Here is a 26969-nt window from a genome sequence, read left to right on the forward strand (position 1 = left end):
CAAATGGTGTATTACGGCTGCTATAGAGACTAGGAATCCTCGTGAAACTGGTCTCCCCATGCATGGATCCCCTCGCTGGTTATTAGATGCAATTTGCAGGGCGTCAACAGTCCCAAACTTTTCTCCAACTGTGGATTCGTGCTTCATGGTGGATGCGGTAATAGCCGCTCATAGGAAACAAAGCATGCAGAGGCAAATAAGGAAGTGGCAGAGTTTGGGAAGCTAACCCCCCAGGTAGATATCTCGTTCAAACCCCATCTAAAAGGTTGATCCTCATGGGGGTCAAAAAGGATTTTTGGTTCTGTATTTGAAAAGAGAGATCCATAACAGATCTGGTATTGCAATGGAGTCACAAAGTCTGATCTATGCCAGTAGGTCCATGAAGGATGATCAATAGCTACATGACTGTGGCATAGATCGGAATTCCACAATTATCATTAACCTAAGAATGCAGGGAAGCGCGCCTAGACCAATCCATGGATCTACCTCATTCAAAGACGCTCTTAAAGGTAAATCTACTGCATCAAGTAAATCTGAATAGACTCTAAACATTCATGGGCCCTATATTGTGGAGCAGACAAAACAAATTCTGGCAATGACAATAGATCTAGTAGAGTCAACTAATCTTCGCACAATCTATCAATCCCAGGCAATTATTTGCAGGTTTAATGGTTTTTGGCCAAAACCTCTAGATCTCTTTCAATGGATTTTTACAACCTGGACACCAAACTGTGAGGTCCATCTATGCTCCAAAGGCTTCTTCATAGTAAAATTTGAATCATCAGAGATCAGAGATTATGTTATACAAGAGGGTCCATGGTTCTAGGGTAATGCGGGACTATTTATCACCCCATGGTTCCTAGAATTCGATGCCAACTCAATGGTGGTCTCCAAAATGCCAGTGTGGGTAAGATTGCATAATTTACCCCTTCATTTCTGGCATCCAAAAGTCTTAGAAGGAATTGGTAACCTGCTAGGGAGATACATTAAGATGGATACACAAAAAACAGAAGAAGCAATATCTACTTTTGCCTGAATTTGTGTATCAGTAAAGGACTTCTTGATGGTATTTTTCTAACACACAACAACCAATGCTAGACTCAGTTCTTAGATTATGAGAATATGGCATTCAAATGTCGCTCTTGTATACAAACTAGACATTTACAAAACGCATGTCCTTTGACAAAGAAAGATCCTAGGAAGAAAAAGCAACCAATCAATAAGCCTAAGAAATGGCAATTTCCAGCCCAACAACCTGATGAAGAAGAGGAAGAGAATCCCATAACTAAGGATAACTCAAATCCACAAGTTTGTTAGTTTTTGGTAGCATTGGATGTGCTCTAGCCATGAAAATTGGTAAAGAGGCTAAGGCACATGAATTTTAAAGAACTCATAAATCGTTTGGTGAAATTCCACCCGGACTGTATTTTATTAAAATAATTAATATTTTTAAAGAGCTTCCTAAGTCTAAACTTAGGAAAATTAAAGTATTAATGGGTATTAATCAAAATATGGGTGAGAATGTTCTAGAAAGCGGATCAAGTCAAGTTTTTAATCTTAGCCATTGATTAGAGACTTAATCTTGTTTGTTGAAGTCTCAACGAAAAAAGTATAAGAAGGAGGTTTGGGGTTCATTTAGAAACACACATTGGGAGAACGAATTGATCTAGAGTTCGAAATTTTTGGGGCTAGGAAGTTGAGAAATTCGAACTAAGTGATCATTCTGCAGTAGAGGGGCATGGATAGCTCAGGAATACTAGGCAGAGAGACAGAGAGCCACTAGTGGAGGTAGCGCAACATCTAGAGGGACTAACACTGGGCCAGTCTGGGCCCACGCAGGCCTGACATTGAACCAGGGAGAGCCAGCGCAGAGGAGAAGTTGCCTTCACGCTGAAACTTGGAACTGTCGGCCAGAACAACCGAGAGAGGTTGACATAGAAGCTCCATGAGGCAGAAGAGACAGTGCAGAGCTGACGCAGGGCCAGCGGAGAGATAGTTGGGGTTAGCCAGTTCTGCTACCAGATTAGCCGGAAACTGCTGGGTGAAGTGAGGTAATCTCACTCAGTTTTCTGCCAATATGTTTTTCTCTGTAACTGGATTATCGGGAGGGCATCCAGCATTGTATTCAGAACTATTGCTTAATAATATAAAACCCTCAAAGCTGCTACACCAGTTTCCCCGCATTGGTTTTTTCTGGGGACTATTTTGTCCAAAAATAATGGTGTCCTATGCATCTTGTTCTTTGCTCAATTTCTTGTTTCATGTAATCAAATTAAATTGGTATCGGCTGCAGAAGTAATTTACTTCAGTATTTTTCATAAAATAACTTGATAATGTATATTAAAATCAAGTAGGAGAAGTAAATTCAGTTTTGCTGCAGTAGGGGTTCCTTGAGTGTAGGAATTTTCACATGGTATCAAAGCATTGATTTTGAAACAGGAAGAGCAGATCCAGCGCTGAGCAGAGAGGCCAATAGTTGCATTTGGTAGAAATTTGAATCCCCTTTAAGGGATTGTGCAATCCTTGTCGAGAAAGCAGAGATTCCGAGGAAATCTCTCTCTGAGAGAGTCGACAGAGAGGTACGATTTCCGGTTCGTGAGCTTGCAGAGGCAGAGGGAGTGACGCAAAGCCTCAGCGCAGTGCTTGAAGGGCACATTTCTGCCGGGGCAAAAATTCGTCGGAAAAGAGCGAAGACACACAGAAGGGGAATTTTCTCCTCAGAGGACTTTTCTCGCCAAAAGTTCGAATTTTTCACTTGTCGAGCAGCAAATCAGTGCTGAGCAGTGACTAGAGGAGTCAATTCGACAGTTTGGGTGAGATGGCATCACATGGGCTCAAAGATCAAGACAAGTTGGAAGGAGCTTCCAACTATGTCATATGGAAGACCAGAATCTTAGTTGTTCTAGAGGAGTATGATCTCGAAGCTTACGTCAAGAGTGTTGTGGTTGTTCCCGCAGACAATGATCAGAATAAGAAGTACAAGGTCGAGCAGGGAAAGGCGAAGAGGTTCATACTCGATGGAGTTCGAGATCATGTGGTCTCACACTTGCAGGGCAAAGATACAGCCCAAGAAATGTGGGAAGCTTTGTCTTCACTATATGAAGGTTCTTCCGAACAGCAGAAGATGTACTTAGAACAAAAGTTGCAGCGGACATTGATGCAGAAGGGAGAAGGGGTTAACTCCTATCTTCAACGTCTTCAGGACACCAGAGACCAACTTGCTGCAGTGGGGTCTACTCCTCAGTCTACCGCGATGGTAAGGACGGCCCTGAATGGAGTCTCGGATGAATGGCAAGTCTTCATCCAAAGTATATTGGGCAGGGAAAGACTACCTTCATGGGAGGAGATGTGGGCAACCCTTCAACAAGAAGAATTAAGGAGGGATCTAGTTAAGGTCAACCTCAATGGCAGCAGTGGGAGTGGCACGAAGACCAAGGAGGAGGAGGAGAACGCAGCTCTAGCATCAAAGGGACAGCAGAAGCAAAAGCGGAAGAAGGACATTTCGAAGGTGAAATGTTTCAGATGTGGCGAGATGGGCCACTTTGCATCCCAGTGTCCTTTGAAGCAAAAGGATAAGGATGAGAAACATGATCCTAAGGCTGCTCCAGCAAAAATTGACGAAGATGAGTTTGCCATGAGTGCCCACGCATCTCCAGGAGGGAAATGGGGCGATATAGAACTGTAGTCGGGAGGACTACATGTGGGCAGGATCCTTGAGGAACCCACCTCTTGGATCAATTCCTTGCTACGAGAGCCCGAGATTCAGCAGTAGCGAGATGGACTTAGTGTCAGATGATGCAGTGGGTTGGTTGGAGAGACAAATGCAATAGCCTGAGACCAAAGACTGATCAACGCAAAGCAAGGTTGGCAGCAATGTAGATGGCACAATGCAGAAGTCAACAGCAGTGCAGAAGATTCAGAGGGTCAGAGACTAGTAGTAGTCAGATTCCAACATTCACATGGTATTATGTTGAACACAGTGAGTTCAGAAATTTGGGATGCTTTTCCATTGCTGAGCAACAGAAATTGGAAAATGACGCAGTGCAGAGCTAGCAGTGTTAGCAGCAGATGCAGAAGGAGTTGTAGTACAGATGCAACAGTGGCAGTGGCAGTGTCATGGGCAGCAGTACAGTAGCAGTAGCAACACAGTGTTGGTGGCAACAACAGCGCAGAAAAGAGATGCTTAAGAGACATAGCAGCATGCAGTTGGACATTGTTGCTAAAGCACATTCCTCGCTAAGAGGGAGTGTTAGTTTTTGGTAGCATCGGATGTGCTCTAGCCATGAAAATTGGTGGAAAGGCTAAGGCACATGAGTTCTAAAGAACCCAGAAATCGTTTGGTGAAATTCGACCCGGATTGTATTTTATTAAAATAATTAATATTTTTAATGGGGTTCCTAAGTCTAAACTTAAGAAAATTGAAGTATTATTGGGTATTAATCAAAATATGGGTGAGAATGTTCTAGAAAGCATATCAAGTCAAGTTTTTAATCTTAGTCGTTGATTAGAGACTTAATCTCGGTCGTTGAAGTCTCAATGAGAAAAGTATAACAAGGAAGCTTGGGTTTCATTTAGAAACACACACCAAGAGAACGAATTGATCTAAAGTTCGAAATTTCTGGGGCTACGAAGCTGAGAAATTCGAACTAAGTGATCATTCTGCAGCAAAGGGGCAGGGACAGTTCGGGAATACTAGGCAGAGAGGCGAAGAGCCACTAGTGGAGGCAGCGCAACATCTAGAGGGACTGACATTGGGCCAATCTAGGCCCACGCAAGCCTGACGCTGAACTAGGGAGAGCTAGCGCAAAAGAGAAGTTGCCTTCACGCAGAAATCCGAAACTGCCAGGGAGTTGCTAAACAGCCGGGAGAAGTTGACGCAGAAGCTCCAGGAGGTAGAAGAGAGCACAGAGCTGACGCAGGGGCAACGCAAAGATAACCGCGTTAGCCAGTTCTGCTGCCGGATCAGCGGAAAACTGCCAGGTGAAGTGAGGTAATCTCACTCAGTTTTCCGCCATTATATTTTTCTCTATAACTGGATTGCCAGGAGGGCATCCAACATTGTATTCAAAACTATTGCTTAATAATATAAAACCCTCAGAGCTGCTACACCGGTTTTCCCGCATTGGTTTTATCCGGGGACTATTTTGCACAAAAATAACGGTGTCCTGTGTATCTTGTTCTTTGCTCAATTTCTTGTTTCATGTAATCAAATTAAATTGGCGAAGGCTACAGAAGTAATTTACTTCAATATTCTTCATAAAATAACTCGATAATGTATATTAAAATCAAGTAGGAGAAGTAAATTCAGTTTTGCTACAGTATGGGTTCCTTGAGTGTAGGAATTTTCACAAAGTTTCCCCACCAAGCGAAGGAATCAATCAGGAAGGAATGGTGGCAGCAAGGTCACACAATCCAGATGTGGAAGGAAATCTTAATCAAGAAATACAGAAGGAGAAGGAAGTCGAAGGATCCAAACATCCTTATTCCTCTGAGAGCTCAGACTCGGATAAAAAACATCAGAAGAAAACAGCAGACAACCAACTAATCATTGTAATGTCCACTCCTAATCAAGGAGGATGGCGAAAAGTAGATAAGAAGAAGGGTAGAAAAGGGTGACTAAGTTTTTTCTCTTAGTCCCAGTCTCTTCTCTCTGGTTGGTTTTGGCTTTTAGTCGCCAGCTATTGACTCGCCATGTAATTTTATATTTTCTTTTTTTTTGTTTTATTTTTTTGGGGCATCAGTCGAAAGGCTGATCTAAAGGAATGCCTATAGGCATCTGCAAAATGTAATTTTGTTCCTTGAATTTCAAGTTGAATAAAATTACGATTTTTCTTCGGGAAAAAAATAAATAATAAAAAATAAAATATATAAATATATATATTAAAAAAAAGTGGGTTCCGCCAAGAAGAATAAAGCCAAACCCAAAATTGAGAACAATGATGAGCTACAAGCCTATGTTAATAGATACCGAGAGGAGCTCAATAAAGTACACCATCGTCTCGACAATGTTGAAAAGAAACAAACAGAGTTGGGAGAAGGACAGAAGGAGATAATTGAAACTCAAAAGCAATTAGCGACAAATATCAATAAAATAAACAATATTGAAAAAATGTTGCAAGGAATGCAAAGCCAAGAAAGCAGAGATTTTGATTATCGTTGGCAAGCCTTCTTAAAATTGAGAGAGGAAGACAAACAGGAAGCAACTCTTAGGCTTAAGGAACAAGAGGAAAGAATGGACCAACTAGTAGGAAGGGTGAATTCATTTTTTGTAAATCCCTTAAACGCTCAAGAGCCAATACAAAGTCCCAAATCTCAAAATAGCAAAGATCCCCCAAATCATGAGATTCAACAAATACACTTCACAGGAAATCGGTACCATACAAAAATTCCATGGAAGGACTATCAACGAATTAAAAAGGAGCTACCCAAGCACGATGGTAAAGACCATAAGGGAGTTATTGTTTAGATCAATAAGATAGAAGGCATCTTCAAATCAAACACACCATTAGGTGAACATATGAAAATCATGACAGCGTCTAAAAATTGGGAAGGAGAAGCATATGACTGATTCCTGTGGTGGTTTGGAAAATGTGATGCTCGTTCTTTCATTGGAAGAAATTCAAGGATGCCTTGCTAAAAAGATTCTACGATGAAGAAGAAAATGATGTCTACAACAAATTTGTACATCTCAAGCAGAAGGAAATTGTAAGCGACTATACCCACGAATGGGAAGTATTGGCTACACGACAAAGAGGATTCATTGAAGAACAATTACTTAAAATGTATATATGTGGACTAAAGGACTATATTTGTGCCGAGTTGAAACTATGAAAACCAAACATTATTGAAGATGCTAGAAATGCGGCAAGGCTTATTGAACAAAAAAACAAATTCAATAAGACATCATTCACAGGTTTCGAGAAACCAAGCAAATATTCGAAAGAAAAATCAAGTAAAAATTTCTCAGAGAAATCTAACAAGTACATACTACACCAATTACGAGAAGAAGGTAACCGCTACCCAAACCTAGAGAAGGCAAATGTTGGACCTGTGGAGACAAATATGCATCGGGTCATAAATGCAACACACCAAAACTCTACATTTGTGCAGCAGAATAGGAGAAAGACTCAACTAGCAATGATTCAAATGAAGAGACTAACGAGGGAATTGAAGCCCCAAGCACAAAACCAAAAGAAGCAATCGTGCCTAAAATTTCTCTTGCTGCCATCACATGAATAGCGCAACCACAAACACTGAAATTAAGAGGACACATAAGAAAGGAAAATGTCACTGTGTTAGTAAACACAAGAAGCACTCATAATTTTATAGATGTGAATATTTCAAAGAAACTAAACCTATTTGTGTACCCAACAATCGATATAAGATTCATAATGGTAGATGGAAAATAAATAGATGGAGTTGGCAAATGTCACAAGCCTAAATTACATTCAAGCAATTATGAAATGAAGACTAGCTTCTACACAATACCCCTAGGAGGAGTAGATGTCGTTTTGGGAATACAATGGCTACAAACATTGGGAACATACTCTGCAAATCATCAAAAGCAATTCATTTAGTTCAAATGCGCTAGTAGAAGATATAAGTTGTTCGGATTCCAACCACCTCCTACTCAAATTGTATCTGCACAACAAATGAAGAAACTTATTCAAAAAGGAGCACCAGTATATATCGCACAATGTCAACAAATAGAATTATTAACTACAAATGTAGTTCAATCACAACAACCAAAGATTGCAGCCCTAGTCCAAAAGTATAACAAAGTATTTCAAGAATTTCCTATGAAGTTACTGCCAGAAAGGAAGATAGAACACATTATAGAAGTCAAACCAGATGCAGCACCCATTAATATCAAACCATACCGCTATCCTCATCATCACAAAACAGAGATAGAAAGGCTAATTCAAGATTTTCTAAAATGTGGAGTTATTACAAAAAGTAGAAACCCATATGCAGCTCCAGTGGTATTGGTTCAAAAGAAGGATGGATCTTTTAGACTATGTATAGACTATAGAGGGTTAAACAAAATAACTATAAAAAAACAAATTTCCCATTCTGTTCATAGATGAGTTAATAGACGAACTCCATGGCACAAAATACTTCTCAAAGTTAGATCTAAGATCAGGGTACGAGTAAGGCTAGAAGAAATCAAGAAGATTGCGTTCATAACTCATAAGGACATTATGAATTCAAGGTCATGCCATTCGGATTAACAAATGCCCCAGCTACATTCCAAGCAACTATGAATGAGCTTTTTTGATGCAGGAGCATCAAGACCTTTTTCTCCATTTGTAAATATGGGGTGTGATAATATTAATTTGTAAATATGGGGTGTGATGATTTTTAATATTTTATTAATTAATTTGAATTAAATAGGAGAAGGTGAGGATTTATGTAAATATCTTTTTATTAATAAAAGGATATGAGGGAATTTAATTAGTTGAAGGATTTTAGGGATAAAGATCTATCCTTTAGGGATGTTGAGAGATTTAGGGGTTTGTTGAGGAATTGAAGGGATTGAGCATTTAATTAAATGATTTTTTTTAAATTGTATAATTATGAGAGATGGTGAGAGAGGTTGATAGAGAACAGGCTTGATCAGCAAGGCTGTAAGCCTTCAGCAGTTTGTAAAAGGGCCATGGATTTGCATATCTGGCCTTGAAGAGCAAGTTCTGTGTAAATATTAGTTTTATGTGAATATGAGCATGTTGAAATCGTATATGTGCTGGTGTATCGTAATTGTTAAGTGGATAACCGATGATTACTGATTTCTGTCTCTGTTTGTAATTGATTTTATATGGCGCATATATATACAGTTATGTAATGTTGAATGGCACGGTGATTCTGGTTATGATTCCATACGTATTGTAGTGTATTAATCCGGTGATTTCCCCTTGTGAGTTCATAGCGGAAGCGCTGAACCGTATCTATATGTTTAACTTGTGGACGGACAGCGAGTTCAAACACTGTGTACGCAGGTGTCATTCTTTAACAGAATTGTGGACGCACAATTGAATTCGGTCTTAGCTAAATCCCATCTCAGGTTATCCAAACCTTCAAAGTGTAATCAGCGATGGCGTGAAGGATATCTCTATTGTATGCAACCGTTAAAGATTCGTGAATGCTCAGTTGAAGATTCGTGACAGAACGCCATTTGGAAGGGAGAGTTGCCCATTTCGTCGGCTTGCGGAATTGGAACGGGCGATTATATATATACATCAACCGGAAGCAGTATATAACTGAGCCTGTGCGTCGATAAATTCCGCCTACATAGATACATACGAGCCTGTACCCAGCGCCACAACCAAGTAAAGACAACCTCTATCTCTGCCTCCATCATACAGACTTGATTTGATTGTGCATAGGCGAGTTATAAGGTGGGCGAGGTCTGTACTCCGAAACCAAGCAATGTAAACTGTGGGTTCGTTGGAGAAGCCACAGCGTAACAAGGCGGGGCGGGAGCTTATAACCAGCGGCGGCATCAAGTGAAGAAAAGGTATATATATATATTGTATGCGCAGGTTTAAATTGAAGATTTACTGTATGTTTAATGACCGAGAAAGAGGATGCTGTTATGCCTGGCTGTTATATGTATCAATTACATGTGGGAACGCCACGTAAGACATAATGTATATATATGCATATATTTGCTGCGTAATTGCCAAGCTTCCCTTCATTAAGTGCTATCCAAAGGTTTTATAAAACTGTCATATATATATATATAGTCACAGTGTTGCAGGGAGGAAGGGAAATATACCTTCATGAAAACCCATATGTGCAGGCGCGCATGGCATGTTTTCTGTTGAAAGGATAATGAAGAATAAGCATGAAATGATAGACAGGCGCCGTTTAATGTGTGGACGCATTTATTTATGGAGGTAGGAAAAGTCCGCGTTGTGAACCCATCAGTTAAAGAATTCCTTTAAGAATTCATGAAGCGCACAAACGCATTATGTGTTAACAAGCTCGGATGGTTCTGTAAAAGGATTTAAACAGAGGCCAGTGTGTTAAACAAGCCAGCGCATAATCACCGGGTGGAACAGGAGATAAGGAAATTCCGTTGCGGTATTTTAAATCTGAGACAGAGATTCTGGGTTGGCGGGATTTGTCCGCCATCATTTTTCATCCATACTTATGAAAATTTGTATTAATTTTCTTTGACTATATCCTCATCTACAGTAAAACCTAGAAGGAGCACCCAAGCACTTGGAAGTACTTTCCTTACTAGAAAAGAATCAGTTTTATGCAAAATTATCGAAGTGTACTTTTGGTAAAATGAAAGTTGAATACCTCAGTCACATCATATCCAAGGAAGGAGTCAAGGTAGACCCTAGTAAAATCAAAGCAATCAAAGAATGGCCAAAACCAAAAAATATATCAAAACTAAGAGGGTTTATGGGATTAACAGGATATTATAGAAGATTTATCAAAAACTATGCGCACTTGACTGCACCCCTAACAAACTTGTTAAAGAAAAATGCCTTTCAATGGGATAGCAAAGCAGAAGAGTGTTTTGAGACATTAAAAGAAGTAATGTCATCTACTCTAATACTAGCAACCCCATATTTTTCCAAACCCTTTGTGGTAGAATGTGATGCTTCAGGGTTCGGAATTGGAGCAGTTTTAATGCAGGACAACCACTCGATAGCTTTTGAAAGTCGAAAACTCAACAAAAGGGAAAGGTTGAAGACTACTTACCATAAAGAAATGTTTGTCATCATACATGCATTCAATAAATGGCATCAATACCTTTTGGGAAGCAAATTCTTGATTCGTACAGATCACAATAGTCTTCAATTTTTGTTACAACAAAAGACATTATCTACAGAACAACAAAAATGGATAGAGAAACTCTCCACATTTCCCGTGGAAATATCACATAAAAGAGGAAAGGATAACATAGTCACCGACACATTTTCACGAAAAGATGAAAGCATAACAACATGTGCAGCGTTGGTAGTAGTTCCTCGCTGGTTAGATGAGATTTGAATTAAAATAATTAATATTTTTGATGGGGTTGCTAAGTCTAAACTTAGGAAAATTAAAATATTAATGTGTATTAATATAATATGGGTGAGAAAGTTCTAAATAATGAAGATCAAGCCAGATCTAATCTTAGCCATTGATTAGGGACTTAATCTCGGCCGTTGAATCGTCAACAGGAAAAGTATAAAAGGAGGCTTCAGGGTCAGCTGGAGACACGCCAAGAGAGATCAAGAATTCGATTTTCTGGAGCGAGGTTTGCTGAGGAAATCGAGTGTGTGATCAGTTGCAGCGAGGGGCAGTTCAGCAAGAGGCCAAGAATACATAGTAGAGAGGCAATGAAAGTGTCGAAGAGATAGCGCAGAGCCAAGGAGGGCTGGCGCAGAGGCATCCAGAACTGACGCGGAGGCTAAGGAGGCCAGCGCAGAGGACACAAAAGGCCGTAAAGCTGATGCAAGCAGTGCAGAGGGCTACAGGGCTGATGCTGGGCTGAAGAGGTGCGCTAAGGAACTTCTATGAGGCAGACTAGGAGCTGATCAGCTGACGCAAAGCAGTAGAAAGGTGACGCAGTTTCAGAAGATAGCTTGGAGCAGCTTTCACTGTCTAGCTGAGGAACAGTCGAAGTCACTGTGGGGCCAATCATCTGGTTGCTGATTAGCCGAAATATCTGTCTCCAGAGAAAGGTACTATTGCTGAGGATATTCTCTGCAGGGTGAGTCATCCCTGGCGCCCTAGTTGTATTCAGGAATCTGCTTAATAATAAAACCCTCGTATATGCTGCACCGGTTTTCCCGCATTGGGTTTTTCTGGGGACGATTGTCCAAAAATAACGGTGTCCCTTGTGTTGTCTCAGTTTATTTCAGTTGTTGATCTGTATATTTGTGAAGGCTGCAATTGTGTTTATTTCGATGTTTATATTATAAAATAACTTGTTAATGTAAAGAACAAGTAGGAGATAATAAACCAGATATTGCAGTAGGAGTTTCTAATGTGTTAGATTCAAAAAAAATCACACCAAAGATCCTAACTCTTGTTCTATAATTGAAAATATTGATCAACATCCAAACTTTGAATGGAAAAATGACATATTATGGTATAAAGGTAGAATTTATCTAATTCCATCCTCCAAATTTAAAATGAAGGCTCTAAAGGAAACACATAGTTCCCCTGTAGCAGGACATGTTGGGTTCTTCAAAACATACTATAACACTCGTCAATCGTTCTATTGGAAGGAATGAGTAAAGAAATCCAAAAATTCATCGTTGAATGTGACGTTTGTCAAAGGAATAAAAATGAGAATGTCCTAACCCCAGGATTACTTCACCCCTTACATATCCCAAATCAGAAATGGGAGGAAATCTCAATGGATTTCATTGAAGGGTTGCCTATGTCTAATGGAAAAGAAAAAAATATTTGTTGTGGTGGATAGACTAACCAAATATGCACATTTCATGGCAGTTAAGAAGACAGATTCAACAAAACAAATTGCAGAAGTCTTCTGCAAAAACATCTATAAATTACATGGCCTCCCAAAGGTCATCATCAGCGATAGAGATGCAAATTTAAAGGGAATTTCTAGAAGGACTTTTGTAACCAGGTTGGAATATCCCTTAACATGAGTTCATCTTATCATCCGCAAACATATAGACATGCAAAAATAGTGAATAAATGTTTGGAAACATATTTTTGTCATTTCGTAACAGATAAACAAAATAAATGGTCTCAATGGTTATATGTAGCCCAATGGTGATACGATTCCACCAACCATACATCAGCTAAAATGACCCCTTTTCAAGCCTTATATGGTTATGAACCTCCAAAATGGAAGGACTTCGCATTAAGTGACTCTAAGGTTCAAGCAGTGAAGAATCAGTTGGAAGAAAATCAACAAATCATTAAAATATTGAAAGAAAATTTAACAACAGCTAGTAATCGGATGAAACAAGAAGCAGATCAGCGCCATTCAGAAAGAGAATTCGAAGAAGGCAATTGGGTCTTCGTAAGACTTCAACCCTACAAGCAATTATCTCTGAATCAACAAGGAAAGAACAAGTTGGCTCCAAAATTTTATGGACCTTTCCAAATAATCAAAAAAATCAGTGAAGTGGCTTATGGAATGAAATCACCAAATAACTATAGGATCTATAATGTGTTCCATGTATCATGTCTTAAAAAAATGTTAGGACAAAGTCAATCAGCTCAAACAAAAATACCCAAAGTTGATGATGAAGGAAGAATCGTTTTAGAACTAGAAGGCGTTCTTGCTACTAGAGAAAAGGTTTTACATTCTAAAACTGTTAAAGAATACCTCATTAGATGGAAAAAAACTTCGAGAAGAAGATTCTTCATGGGAAACATAGAAGTTTTGACAACACCCAACATTACCCATGCTTTGAGGACAAAGCATCTTAAGGGGGTGACAATGTTATGAATAAATAAATAATTAATAAAAATTATTAAACAATAAATAATAATAATAAATAATTAATTAATAAACATTAATGAAAATTTATTAGTTATGAAGGGATAAGTCATTGGACATGACCATTCAACCTTCATGACCAGTCAATGCCTATTTAGGCACACTGTGACGAAGGAATGTCAGCATCAACTCATTCATTAATAATAAAAATTATTTATATAGACATATTCTACAGTGTTACGTGCTTCTGCAACAGTAACTTCATCAGATTAGTGATAACCAATGATGGTCTGGCTTCAAAATAGTATTATGTCAGGCCTGAAATATCTTTAAAAAAAACTATTCAAAACTGCACTGCTATCAAGTTTAAATCATAAAATTCACTGGAGACTGAATGCATTCAATGTTGAATGGGTTTCCAGCATCTCCCAAACTGCTGCTTTGAAATCTTCCAAGAAGCTTTTACATAAGTATCATTTTGAAATCCTTCATTTTTAAACAGTATATGTAGCACTGAGCCACCTGAAGTAACTTGTCTCTCGATCTCTTTAAATCAAGTTACATCTTGAAACAAGGGTGTGTTGTTGATGCCTATTATCTCCTTGCTATTCAAAGTGTGTTTCGAAAAGGAAAAGTATAAAGGTTAAGGAATACACAGATATTGTGAGAAGTTAGAAAATACAACTTAACAAATATATTCAATTGCCAAAAGCACTGGTTGTTGAAAGGACTCACTGATGTGGCTCGTTGAAGATCAGGTGTACGTTGATTTAAAAGAATCTTCTCCTCCGGTGTATACAGCTGTCGACGCTCTGCAGCATATATAAGACAACAAACTTAATATTCGCTTTGATCCATGAAGCTTAATTAAATAAAACAATAACCATTTATCAAAACTCAAAGCTAACATCTAATCAAAAAATAGAAGAGTTCAGTCATTACCAATGTTTTAAAGTTGAATAAAAGTTAACCTGGTAAAGGATATCTCCATCTATCACATTACATGCCCATTGCCATCGGCACTTATATAATCATTTAAATTTGAAGGAGCGAGTGCATCACCTACTTTGGGAACTCCTGTTAAACACTTTCCTTCTAACGGCATTTATCTGCTCATTAAATAACCACTGATCACCCATGTGGTGTAAAGACTCGAGTAGGATGTTGATACTTAACAACATTCAAAAGGCCTCTTATCATAGAAGGTTTACAGAACAGTGGCAACCATTTTCCTACTGGTCAGAAAAGAGGGTTCAACAAGGTCAAATAGGCGTAAATGAAGAAAATTAACAAAAACAAAAAAAGACCCACTAAAAGACTTGCAAAGCAATAAGGAATATCATGAACCTTTTCCTTGCATAGTTACTGTCATTTCAGAGTAAATGGAAGGGTAAGTATCGAGCCCAAGGTGATAGCTTTGAGAAAAGCTGTGTTGATCAATGTTGAACAAGGCATTCAAATTGGTCAAATGCTCCTGTGACATGTGGATAGATCAGTTGGTTGTAATACTCTACACAATATGGCAGTGGCACTGACTGACTCACCAAAATATGGTCTCAAAAAACAGTGCTGCAAATATCGTCAATGTATTGGCAAAATTGTTATGATGTGGAACCCAAAAAAAAAACATCACCCGCAGAAAAGTGCAATTTCAAGAGATTTTGAAAAAATTGTGCCATGGCATGAAAAAAAATCCAATCTTCCACAGAAGCATACCCCCCAACCGCTTCCCATGCTCCTGGGATTGGGGGTGCCTGGCAACACATTTCATGACATCCCCCTTTTTGAGAAACGAAAAAGGAAAATTTTATCCAGTGTGCAAAGCACATTTGCCAAAAAGGAAGGATCTGCCAATTTTTTTCCCATAAACCTTCAAAATTATTAAAAAATAAGTAAATAAATTATAAAAAACAAAAACAAAACAAAACAAAAAAATTAGAGACATAAAGCCTTCTAAAACCTATTTTTCTCTCTCACATTTCACTTACAAACTCATTTTGTCTTTTCCAAGAGAAAGGTGAGCCACCATTTAACTAGCTGCAACTTTGTGGACGATTGAGCAATTTAGCATTGCATGGAGAGCTGGAGCGATTCATCATTTGTCTTGGTGGATTGAAAGAGGGAGTGCATCAACTAACATGCTAAAGAAGTGGATAAATTTTCTTGCTAAATGAGTGGACCGATTTCAAATTCAACATTTTCAGATTTTATTTTCTCCTGAGCTGAAGCCTGAATCCTGATTTCACTGTTCAGATTTTTGCTTCAACATTCTGAGTTTCTACTTCAACAAATTTCTTCATCTAGCAATGTGGAGGTAGGGTCAAGAGTCAAAATCCTCAATCTCAAATCTGAAATTGAAATGCTTGCTGTTTTTTTAACTTCTGGGCTATTTTTGTGTGTGCTTTTATCTCTGTTTTTCATTTCCAACCTTCAAACTCAGAATTTGGGCATCCATCAACCATAACATTAAAAAATAATAATAATAATAATAATTTAATGAGAAACTCTCGCTGCAGGTTGCCAAAAATTAAAAATCTGTGCATAAAAGTTTAAAACTAGCAATGTGAGTGATTCCAGCAATAGCAGTAGCAGTGACAATGATAATGATTATGATGCCCAGGAAAAGGTTTGTATTGGGAATGGGACAAAGGTTGGAAGTGGAAACACCTCATCAACGTTGAATGAAACCCAATCCAGCACTAGTTTGTGCCACCAAGGATTTTGGTTGAATATGCAAAGGAGACATGGATCCAAAATTTCCATTTTTGCTATATGCAACCAAATTACTTGGCCTCTCAACCAACAAAAAACTAGGAAAGCAAAGCAGCAGGTCACACCACTGAACATGCAATCTTGTATATTGTTATCCTTGGGAGTTATAGTTGGGTTAAACAGCACCTTTTCAGCATAGGTGGCAACGGGGTTGATGTATCTACAAAATTAACCATACTACAATGATTTGAATTTTTGAGGATGAAAATGACAACGGATGCAAACGACACTTTTTCTAGCCAAAATGTGATGTCCCAAGTTGATCAAAATGTGTAAGCAACTGCGAGTTCCAAAAGGGAATATAAAAATAAAGCATCCATGGGCTTTATGCCTCCACCATCTCCTATTAAGAATGTGACATCTTCATCCAAACAGAAGAGTTCTTCATTCTTGTGCAACAGGACCAACTATTATAGGGATGTATGGTAAGCTGAACCATGATGATACAGATGATGCCATTGGCAAAAAAAAATTCCAGTGGCATTCATTTCTATGTTATAGTCACTCTCTTTATGATAAGGAGATGGTCCATGCACTTGCAGCATCAGGACCTTCATCTGTGCCCCCAGGTGAACATATGCTGAAGACAGTGATTTTAGAAAGGCAAGTGTCCAATATTAATGTGCAGAAAGAGTGGATGAGACAGACATCGATGAAGGCAGGTCATTCTATTGCTACAGATGGGTAGACAAACATTATCAAACATCCATTTATCAACATCATAGTTACATGTCAAGATGGGCCTTTCTTTCTTAAAACTATTGATTGTTCTAGAAAGTGCAAAGATATAGCTTTTGAAATTAAACTTCTTTGAGATGCTAGAGAGGAGGTTGGGTCTATCAATGTTGTGCAAGTTGTGATAGATGCGACAACAGTGTGCAGATCAGATGGGTTATTAATTCAGAGTAAATTCAAGCATTTTTTTGGATCACTTGTTGTGTGCACACACTAAACAATGCACTAAAAGAAACTGGAAAAATTCAATGGGTATCCACCTTGCTGACAACTACAAGAGATGTTTATCTACAACCACCACACCTTCTTGGCCATGTATAGGTCTCACTCAAGGGAGGAATTACTCAAGCCCACAAAGACTAGAAATGCTATTTATTTTCTCTTATTGGAGAGGATGTTGGGAGTGCAATACACATTGTACAACATGGTTGTGACTCTGGATTGAAACAAGTGGATATAATCAAGATAAATGGGGGGAAGAACATCAGGCTTTGGATATTGGATAATGTTTGGTGGACATATTGTAGTTATCTGTTGTATGCCTTATAGTTGAGGTCATTCGTTACACTAACACAAATTCTCCTAATCTTGGAGAAATCTATGAGATTTTTCATCGCATGTTGGGTCAAGTGAAGGCAGCCATTTATGAGAAAGAGCCCTCCTTGAAGATTTAAGTTTTATACAAATCAAATTCATCCTATTATTCATCATAAGTGGGATTGAATTAATACTCCATTGCACATGGCAACATATGCACTTAATCCAAAATGGTATATGATAAAGCCTAGTAGAATTCTTCTCATTGAGGATCCAGAGATCAAGAAGGGATTACAAGTTGTCATTACAAAAATGTACAATGCAAAAGAGGGGAGAACACTTTGCAAGCAGTGGACGCAATAGGTCTCAATGGTCCCTTACAACAAGCCTAATGCAAAGGAAGATCAAAATGACCCCATTGGTTGGTGGACCATGCATAGGGATGATACTCCAGTGGTCCAACATCTTGCTATTCACTTATTGTCTCATATTGTTAGTTCCTCCATAGCAGACAGGAACTGGTCCACATATAATTTCATCCATTCTATCAAGAGGAATAGACTTACCTCTAGGAGAGCAGAGAGGCTCGTTGCAATGCACAATGCCCTCCATATTGTGAATAGGAAGACACAAGAATATCAGAAGGACCCAACAACATGATAGGATGTGGATCTAGAGGATGGTGCACAGATAGATGAAAAGGATGGACCAGATGAGCTGCAGCATGTATTGCCTATGCAAATGGTTGAAATTTATTTCACAAGAGCATATGTCTAGATACACAAGAACTCTTATATAAACGAACCAAAGCCACATACATCAACTTATCGATTGTCTAATCTGCAATGTGACAAATGAAGTGATCCTTCATTAAACCAAACGTGATTATATTTTCCTTAGCCTCGTCCTTAACAAGGGTGGCCAACATTGTCAGATCGGTAGGTGCAACAATCTCTTTTTCAACATTTTCCCAAAGCTCAGCATCCTCCAAAAGCATTTGCAGCTTGAACTTCCAATGTATGAAATTGGAAGCACCATCCACCCACACTCTCAAATACCAAGAGCAACCATCCTACAAATCCGAAGTACACCTTAATAAAAGATCAGCATCAAATAATGTAGAACAACTCTTATAGCGTCGAAGCACTTCTCCCAAGCACCATAGGATTTCACCCCCAATCAACATGTACTAGGTCAAGCACCTCTCGCATGTACTAAACAACTGAAACACCCAAATCCCTCTTCACCAAGAGAGTAATTCAGCCAAATCCGCTCTAATACCATGTATAAATTTCAAAAAATGGCACTTTCTGAAATTTCACCTCAACCTTGAAGTTTCCCAAATCTATTTGCTAAGAGCTTTCAACATCAGGGTGAATCTGAAATACTAATTGACAGCAGCAAATACTTCACTTCCTTCAACCGAATTCATGAAGCAACCCAAGCAAATAAATAGTAAATATAAATCAGTGTACTTCCATGCCAAAATGTTTCAGCGCTTTGAGCACACTTCCCAAGGAAAATACTTATTACAGTAGTAAATCTGGCCTTTTATCTTCTAGATATGTGTTATATCACTTAACAGATTATGTTCAATGTTATGTCAAATTAGCATGCATTACCAGCTCTAGAATCTACTCAATCATGAAAATAACATAAGCTGAAAATCAAAACTGCCAGTGCACAAAATCTGGCATGCTGAAACACTTCATAGATATAGATAAGATGAAGTACAAGTACATATCAAAACTTACTATAAAGCTAGTACAAGTCACGTTCTCCTAACACTAGCTAGAGAAACCATAAGACAACCCTAGCTACCAAGTCCTCCTAGCTAGGAATCACTCTCAACCAAAGCTAGTCACTTCACCAAAGATGCTACACAAGCTAACATAGACACCAACAAGTCCTCCTTGGCACCTTCACTTGCATCCATAGTTTTAAAAACTGGAACCAGCCAAACCGGGACTGGTCAGATCTAAATGAACCGGTTTTTTGAAAAATACATTAAATAATTATTTTTTAATGAAAAAAACTATTTTTAAGATTTAAAACCATGATCCCAAGCCAATAGAGACAAAATATGCAAAGTTTGTTCATTTATATAACATGTAAAGGTGAATATATCAAAATGGCACCGAGTGCAATACATACCATTAACAAAATACATAAGCAATGAGGCTCTAAATGACCTATAAAGTCCAAAAACAATGCTACAAGCTATGAGGCCATTGGCCTACTACAAGACTACAAGTCTAGACTCTAGAGTCTACACATAATCAATCATCAAATTCATCACCACTAATAGACACATGATCATCATCATCATCAGGAGCTACATAGACATCATCTGGTTCAAAGTCTGAGGATGCCTCAACCTCAGTAGCACTGCCACCAATAACAATGGAAGTGGACCTAATGGAAGCACGAGTTGATCGAGTTGCACGACTAGTGCCTTCCATTGGTTGTTTGTCTTTCCTTGATGCGGCTACTGATCCTGGTTTTGATGGCACCACCAAATCTGCTTATCCCCCGCTAATGCCATGTCAATATCAAAATCAGCATCAAACACAGGATCTTCGGTCTCCTCCACCCATTCTGATGTTGGATCAATCTCGTCCAACATAATGGGATCTAGATCAAGTGTTTTGTTCATCATTTGGTTCCACCTTAGTCGAAGGTTGTATTGCATGAAAACAAGATCATTTAACCGTTTTTGTTACAAACGGTTTCTCTTCTTCATGTGTATGCGCTCAAAAACGGACCAAATGCGCTCACAACCTAAAAAACTGCAAATTTGGCTAAGGACTCTAACTACAAACTTTTGCAATTGAGGACATTGGCCACCAAATGACTCCCACCAATGTGCTGCAAAGAAAAAACATTAATTAGTAACTTAGTTCATTTCATTACTTATTTACAGATTACAAGTATTTATAGATAATTTGAATTGTAAATTTGTAAACAATTTAACTTGAAAAGAAAAACAAATTGGAAATTGGAATTGCTTACCTAGTTGATCCACATCTCTTGCCATCTTTGCCAAGTTTTTGCCAAAGGCAACAGTTGCCATACTGAAAAGAGTAAGTTGTCTATGTATTTCTAGCTGGTCTGCATGGAAAGGGACCGTGCGCTCCAAGCAATCAATCAATCCAGTCTTGTAGATCTCCTAGCCAAGCTTTTAATGATACTTGGGTTCAAAAAATACCTAGCTGCATGTATAGGACGATGGAGTTGATTGTTTCATATGTTATCAATGATCTCCCATATACAACCATATTTAGCTAACCTGTCCTTGTAAATTGCCTGTATCTGCTCCTTTGCTTGATCCATAGCCTCATAAATGTAGCCCATGGCCAATTTTTTCCCATCCACCATCCTTAGCACCTTAGCAAGGGGCTTAGTAATTTTCACAAGCTCTACAACCTTTTCCAAAAATAATTGTCAAACACTTTCTTTTTGGTGTCTTTGCCATCTTGTCTACGAGCCCACTGAGATTCAGGCCAATCATCAGAAGAAAGCATTTTCTGTAGGTTTTTCTGTTGAGCATTGAGACATTGCAACGTGAGGAAGTGATTTGCAAATCTCATAATTGTAGGCCTAACAAGCTCTTTGCCCCGAGTGTTTTTCCTCATTAGGCTCAATAGCCCTGAGTGTTTGTAAATGTATTTTGTAATGCACTTGGCATGCTCTACAGTGTTTTTTACCCACTCCACTTTGCCTATGTCCTCAAGCATGAGGTCTATGCAATGTGCAGCACATGGAGTCCAAAATATGGTCCTATATTTGGACTCAAGCATCTTTCTAGCAAGAACATAGTTTGAGGCATTATCGGTGATGACCTGCACAACATTCTGCTCCCCCACTTCCTGAATAATGTCATCCAAAAGCTCAAATAGAAGGGTTGCATCCTTCACCTTATCAGATGCATCAACTGATCTCAAAAACATGGTTCCTTGAGGGCAAGAAATAAGGAAATTAATGATAGTGTGATTCTTTCCATCAGTCCATCCATCTGACATGATGAAACAACCTGTTTTGAGCCATGAATCTCTATACTCAGCCAAATACTCATCAATGGAAGAAATCTCTTTTTGCAAAAGAGCTCCCCTCAAGTCATGCATACTAGGGCCTTTGAAGCCCTTTCCTGCAGCTATAACAGAGTCCCACATAGCTTGGTAATAAGGTGAGCAAGCAGCATTAAATGGGATATCTGCATCATACCACCATCTAGCAATGTATTGATAAGAAGTTTCTTTGCGTTGTTTTTTCCAATGTTGATCCGAAGTGGGTTGACGACTTGGCTGGGATGAGAAATAACTCTAGATGTTTGTTCTCTTTGTTCATTTTCATTGTTGGTCAAAAGAAGGAGGAACATAGTGAAAGGGGTCATTGGTGGAAGGGATAGAAGAGGAGTCTTGAATCTCATAATCATCATACCCACTCTCTTTCATGGCTTATAATAATTCCCTCTTCCTTGCAATGTCATCTTGGATGGCCTTCTCCCTAGCCCTATTCTCCTCAAACTTTTCAAACTTGGAAAGATATTCTGCCCTAATAGGACCTAACACTTCATTTGGTGCTTCACATGGCTTTACTTGGCCTCTTATCCCAACCAAGTGTTGTTTCAATCTGAGAATATCCCCACCTCCAATAGGTTTATGGAAAAAATTGCATATTAGTTTTTCATCAATCAAATCATAATGAGACCATGCACTGCCCTTGCCTTTTGGAGCTATGTTGGCTTGAAATAATTAAAATTTGCAAAGAAATCTTCCATTTTAAAAAAATTGCAGCTAGGAAACATGGAAAACCAAAGCTAAATTTAGAGGAAAAAATGCACATGTAGCCTACAAAATTTGATAGCATAGAACTAGAGATTTGATAGCATAGAACACATAAAAAAAATTAATACATGGACAACAGTCAAATGAGGAATTTTTCAAGTGAAAATCCTTACCTGGAAATGCAAACTAGCTTCCTTAGCCTCCTCTTGAAGATGCCAACTCCACTGACAGCTCCAAACTATCTCCAAAATAGCTCCAACTCCAACTCCAAGCCTCCAAGATGACTACTCCAGCAAAAACTCAACACTCTCCAAGCTCCCAATCAAACTCACAAAAACTCCAAATGAGATGTGTGAGACAAATGAGAGGGGCAAGCTCCTTTTAAAGGCTTGGAGAGGGTGTTTTTGGAGGAAAACAACCCTTATTTTCCCTCCAAAACACTCTAGAAGCTTCCTAAATTGTGTTGCATGGATCCTCCACGGCCTTGGCAGCTAACCAGCCAGTTTGACCATAAACCGGTCAGTTTCGTCCTAAACTAGACGGTTAGCACCGATTTTTGTGGTTTCTGGGCGAAGTGAGGGATCAAACCCGGTTTTTCTACCAGTTTGACCCGGTCAGCTAATGAATCAATTGGTTTGACCAGTTATTGGTTCAAAACGGCAAGTTTTTAAAACACTGCTTGCATCATACAAGCAAATAATATAGTCTCCCTCTACATTCTTCACATCAAGCACTCCAAGTAGCACTAAGGTTCACGAGGCACAATACTTGCTAAGGTTTTGCAAATGGGGTAGCAAGCTAAGTGGGCTTGATTGTGGGGAAAACTCCACAGTTAAGCGCGCTTGAGCCAGAGGCGATCTGGGATGGGTGACCTCCCGGGAAGTCCTGGTTACCGGGTGCAAGCCCCAGAAGTGATGACTGACGCTATGTGATTCATTTCACTAGTTTCAATCCCACTTCTTCACCCTTGTGAGCATCACCCGATGCAATGAGTGCTAAGTGAACTATTCAAAAATCTTGAGAAATTAGTCAGTTACAACTACCTCTCATGGAAATGGTCATACGTGAATGACTTACTTAACGCAGTTGAATTCCCAAAATGATATCTAAAATAATGCACTGCGTAAACCCCCTAATACTTCAATTCAAAAAGAGTGAAGGGATCTCTTCTTGAATGGTTCATGAGGCACAATACTTGCTAAGGTTTTGCAAATGGGGTAGCAAGCTAAGTGGGCTTGATTGTGGGGAAAACTCCACAGTTAAGAGTGCTTGAGCCAGAGGCGATCTAGGATGGGTGACCTCCCGGGAAGTCCTGGTTACCGAGTGCAACCCCCGGAAGTGATGATTGACGCTATGTGATTCATTTCACTAGTTTCAATCCCACTTCTTCACCCTTGTGAGCATCACCCGATGCAATGAGTGCTAAGTGAACTATTCAAAAATCATGAGAAATTAGTCAATTACAACTACCTCTCATGGAAATGGTCATACGTGAATGACTTACTTAACGCAGTTGAATCCCCAAAATGATATCTAGCACTAAGGTTTCTGAATACCACAAAGCTCTAATTTTCTTCACTCACAAAAGCTACAAGATCGAGTGCTCCCTCTGCTCCTCTAGGGTTTGTCCCAAACCCTAGCTTCCTTGTCTCCTTAGCACGAAAACCTAACCTAGCTTTCCCTTGAAATTTAAGAACCCTAGCGCTCAATACAAAGAGAGCAATTACAAATGAAGAAAGAGTACAATGAAAGAGACTAAATTGCTCTAAATGAATGAAAGGACTCTCTTCTCTCTTTATTTATATGAAAGGTGAGGGTGGCTAATAATACAAACTGGACCTAGTTCACTACAAGCAATCTAAATCTACGCAAGATATGCCCACATGTGAAGCACTCCAACTCTAGGTGACAAATGTCAAGCTTCAAGGCATGCACATCCAACAAACCAGGGTCCAACAAAGAACACTCCATGAGATGTGTTCAGCAGTCCTCCTCTAATGACCTCTAATGCTCCAGTACTCCCTCCCAAGCCATCTATACCTTAGGGTTCACCACACCTACATGATCACTCCTCAACCCGAGCATCCTCAAGTCAAGTACAAGCCTCCATGTAAGCAACAAAGTGTTCTCATGCCATCTAGGGCTCAACAACCTCCTTTAAGATGCCCAATGTTCCTCCTCCAAGGTAAATTTTCACCCAAGCAAGCAACCAACTTCTCCAAGGGTGCACCCCATGAAAAAAGTTATCATGCCAACTGGTTCTCCAACTCTCCAAGGAAGTGTGCCATATAAACATCAACACAAGGGCTAGAAATCCATGAGCAACCTATTTTCAATGTGTATGTCCATCATGGTAGAACCATAGGCTATCAACATACCATGCATCTCACATTACATGAAGCACCCCCAAGCATTGTGTAAACACTTTAAGAGAAACCTCAAAAACTACAACTGACACCCCGCCGCGCCCCCGCCACAGCAGTGGAATGACAAGTACCCTTGGTCAGCCTTAGCCATTTCTGAAGCAAAGAAGACTACCAAGACAAAGCAAGGAAATGTTGGCCCCGTTATCACAAACCTAGAGCCTGTACAAAATGAATTGGAGCCACCACCAGAGAACTGTGATGACCCATCCCCCAATATGGGCAGGATTCCCTCAATAACATGACATGTGTCTATTGATTTCTGGAATTTTCTGAAAGTGTAAGCCAGCTAACTATACTTGAAATTATAGTGGTTATTAATATCTGTAAATGGCTATTATGTCAGAAAAGCAATTTTAATTCTAAGCTAGGACAGTTTGATTTAGACTCCATGACGCTTAACTTGTGGAGGCTGCCTATGCCACCACCCTTTTTTTAATAAAATCCTATGGATATATGTTTTGATAATTGTGATAATGAAAGAAAGCACTCTCTTTAAAAAAATGTTCAGCTTGTCTTGCCTTGCGAAAAGATTGAAAGAGTCTAGATATAGGAGCAATTTCGCATTACATAGATAAGTAGAAGGATGATGGGTTAGCATACACTTGCATCCCTTTCAGTAATATAACTATTAAGTTTATAAAAAAACACAATCCCCCCTAAATGACTTCGATATTACCTTTCCGTGGCACTTCCTCTGTGATTTCATTATCTTTCGCCTTGTATTCTCCACTGAAACTCTTGATAATATCTTCAAAACCTGCACCAGCAAGCTCAAGCCGAGGATTTCTCGGAGAAACTCTTTTACTAGAAGAACTACCCAAGGCGTCTTGCACCGGAACAGAATTATCTACTTTCTGCTCATCTTGAACAGAACCAATTGCTGTCTCTTCCTTGTCAACAGTTACAGCTTCCTTCTGCTCATAACTGACAGAAAAGTTTTCAGATTCATTTTCTACCTTATTTTCTCCGTTCAGTGACTCTGTCTCACCACTAAGCTCTGAATCAGTGTCTTTGCTTGAGAATTCTAACTTTGTTGAGAATCCCTTATTATCTTCGTGTGTCTGGTTATCGTCAGAATCCGGCGTTGAGGATATGAGGCGGGTTGATAATACCTTGTCGTCCTCCGACGTCTGTTTATTGCCAGAATCCGGCGTTGAGAAATTCAAAGGAGGTAATTTAATGGTGTTAAATTTCGACGCACCCTCCCTAAATAGTTCGATTTCCCTTTTCCTCTGGAAGCTTTGTTCTAACTCCATCATCTTCGTTCTCTTCTTCTTTTCCTTCTTTGAAATGTTGAGCTCCTGCTGCAAGTCCCGCCATCCTTCGGGTATTAGGCTCTTGTCCTCTGAAATATTGTGCTGCTTTTTTGCATTTGCTTGAGATGATGTGAATGGGTTTTCAAATATGCCTTCTTCAAAGACAACACAATCTCCAATGGCGTTATCTTCGTCGCCCAGTGAAGCTGAAGGGACCCAATTCTGGTGGTGTGAAGATTGACATTTACAGAGATGCAGAGATAATCTTCTGGTGTTCAAATTAGGTGTGGCGGGTTGGAATTGGCGTTCGGCGCGCCATTGAAATTCGGATTGGGTGGGAGGAATTCGAAGCAGGTTTGATTTGGATGAAAGAATGGGCGAGGAGGCATGGAGATGGAGCAGCATTGGGCAAGCATGTGATGGTTTGGGAATTATCCACATTTGATTGTACTAGTGAATGAACCAGTGATATAATCGGTAAGATTCATTTGTATTTGCGTAGTTGGAATGGTGAAATTAAGATGTTTAATTAAGTTATAATCATCTATTTTTTTGGTATTGTATTTTCTTGGATTGTACTAGTGAATGAACCAGTGATATAATCGGTAAGATTCATTTGAATTTGCTTAGTTGGAATGGTGAAACTAAGATGTTTAATTAAGCTATAATCATCATTTTTTTTGGTATTGTATTTTTTTGGCATTCTTTTTAGTTGGGGATTTTAAAAGGTTGACTCAGTTTATTATCAATTTTAATAAGAAAATGATTGAATTAGAAAAGTTGATAAATAGGGAGATTGGAGGCTCATAAACTATTTTGGTTTTTTGGACGTTAAAATATTATTCATAATTTCAAGAAGTTGAGTGTTGGAAAAGCAAAAGATTTAGCTGAACTCCAAGTAGAATATCTAAAGTGGGGCTCAAAGATTCTTGCACCTTACGTTACAAAAATCTTCAACAACATCATACAACAAGGCCTCCCCACAGATTGGACAACTAATCTGGCAATACCTCTTTTCAAGAGCAGTGACGTC

At 39.1% G+C, this 26969-nt stretch overlaps 1 protein-coding gene across 3 annotated transcripts in view; it reads right to left on the reverse strand.

The window, feature by feature from the left end:
• The window catches only part of LOC149139973 (ankyrin repeat domain-containing protein, chloroplastic-like), a 217807-nt gene extending 191384 nt beyond the window's left edge, over positions 1–26423 (reverse strand). For 2 of the 3 annotated variants that reach the window (XM_089448137.1, XM_089448138.1), the window contains exons 1-2: positions 25357–26422; positions 14159–14235 (exon numbers count right to left, since the gene is read on the reverse strand). In XM_089448137.1, coding sequence (XP_089304263.1) covers positions 14159–14235; positions 25357–26377 — 1098 coding nt within the window. In that variant the 5' untranslated portion in view covers positions 26378–26422. Of the gene's footprint in view, positions 1–14158; positions 14236–25356 lie in introns of all 3 variants that reach the window. The other variant, XM_089448136.1, reaches the window with a different exon arrangement.
• Positions 26424–26969: the final 546 nt, after the last annotated feature.

This window comes from Pinus tabuliformis, chromosome X (genome assembly GCF_031772625.1).
Source record: "Pinus tabuliformis cultivar Carrire ecotype Pingquan chromosome X, CPIR1, whole genome shotgun sequence".
NCBI classification, from domain to species: Eukaryota; Viridiplantae; Streptophyta; class Pinopsida; order Pinales; family Pinaceae; genus Pinus; species Pinus tabuliformis.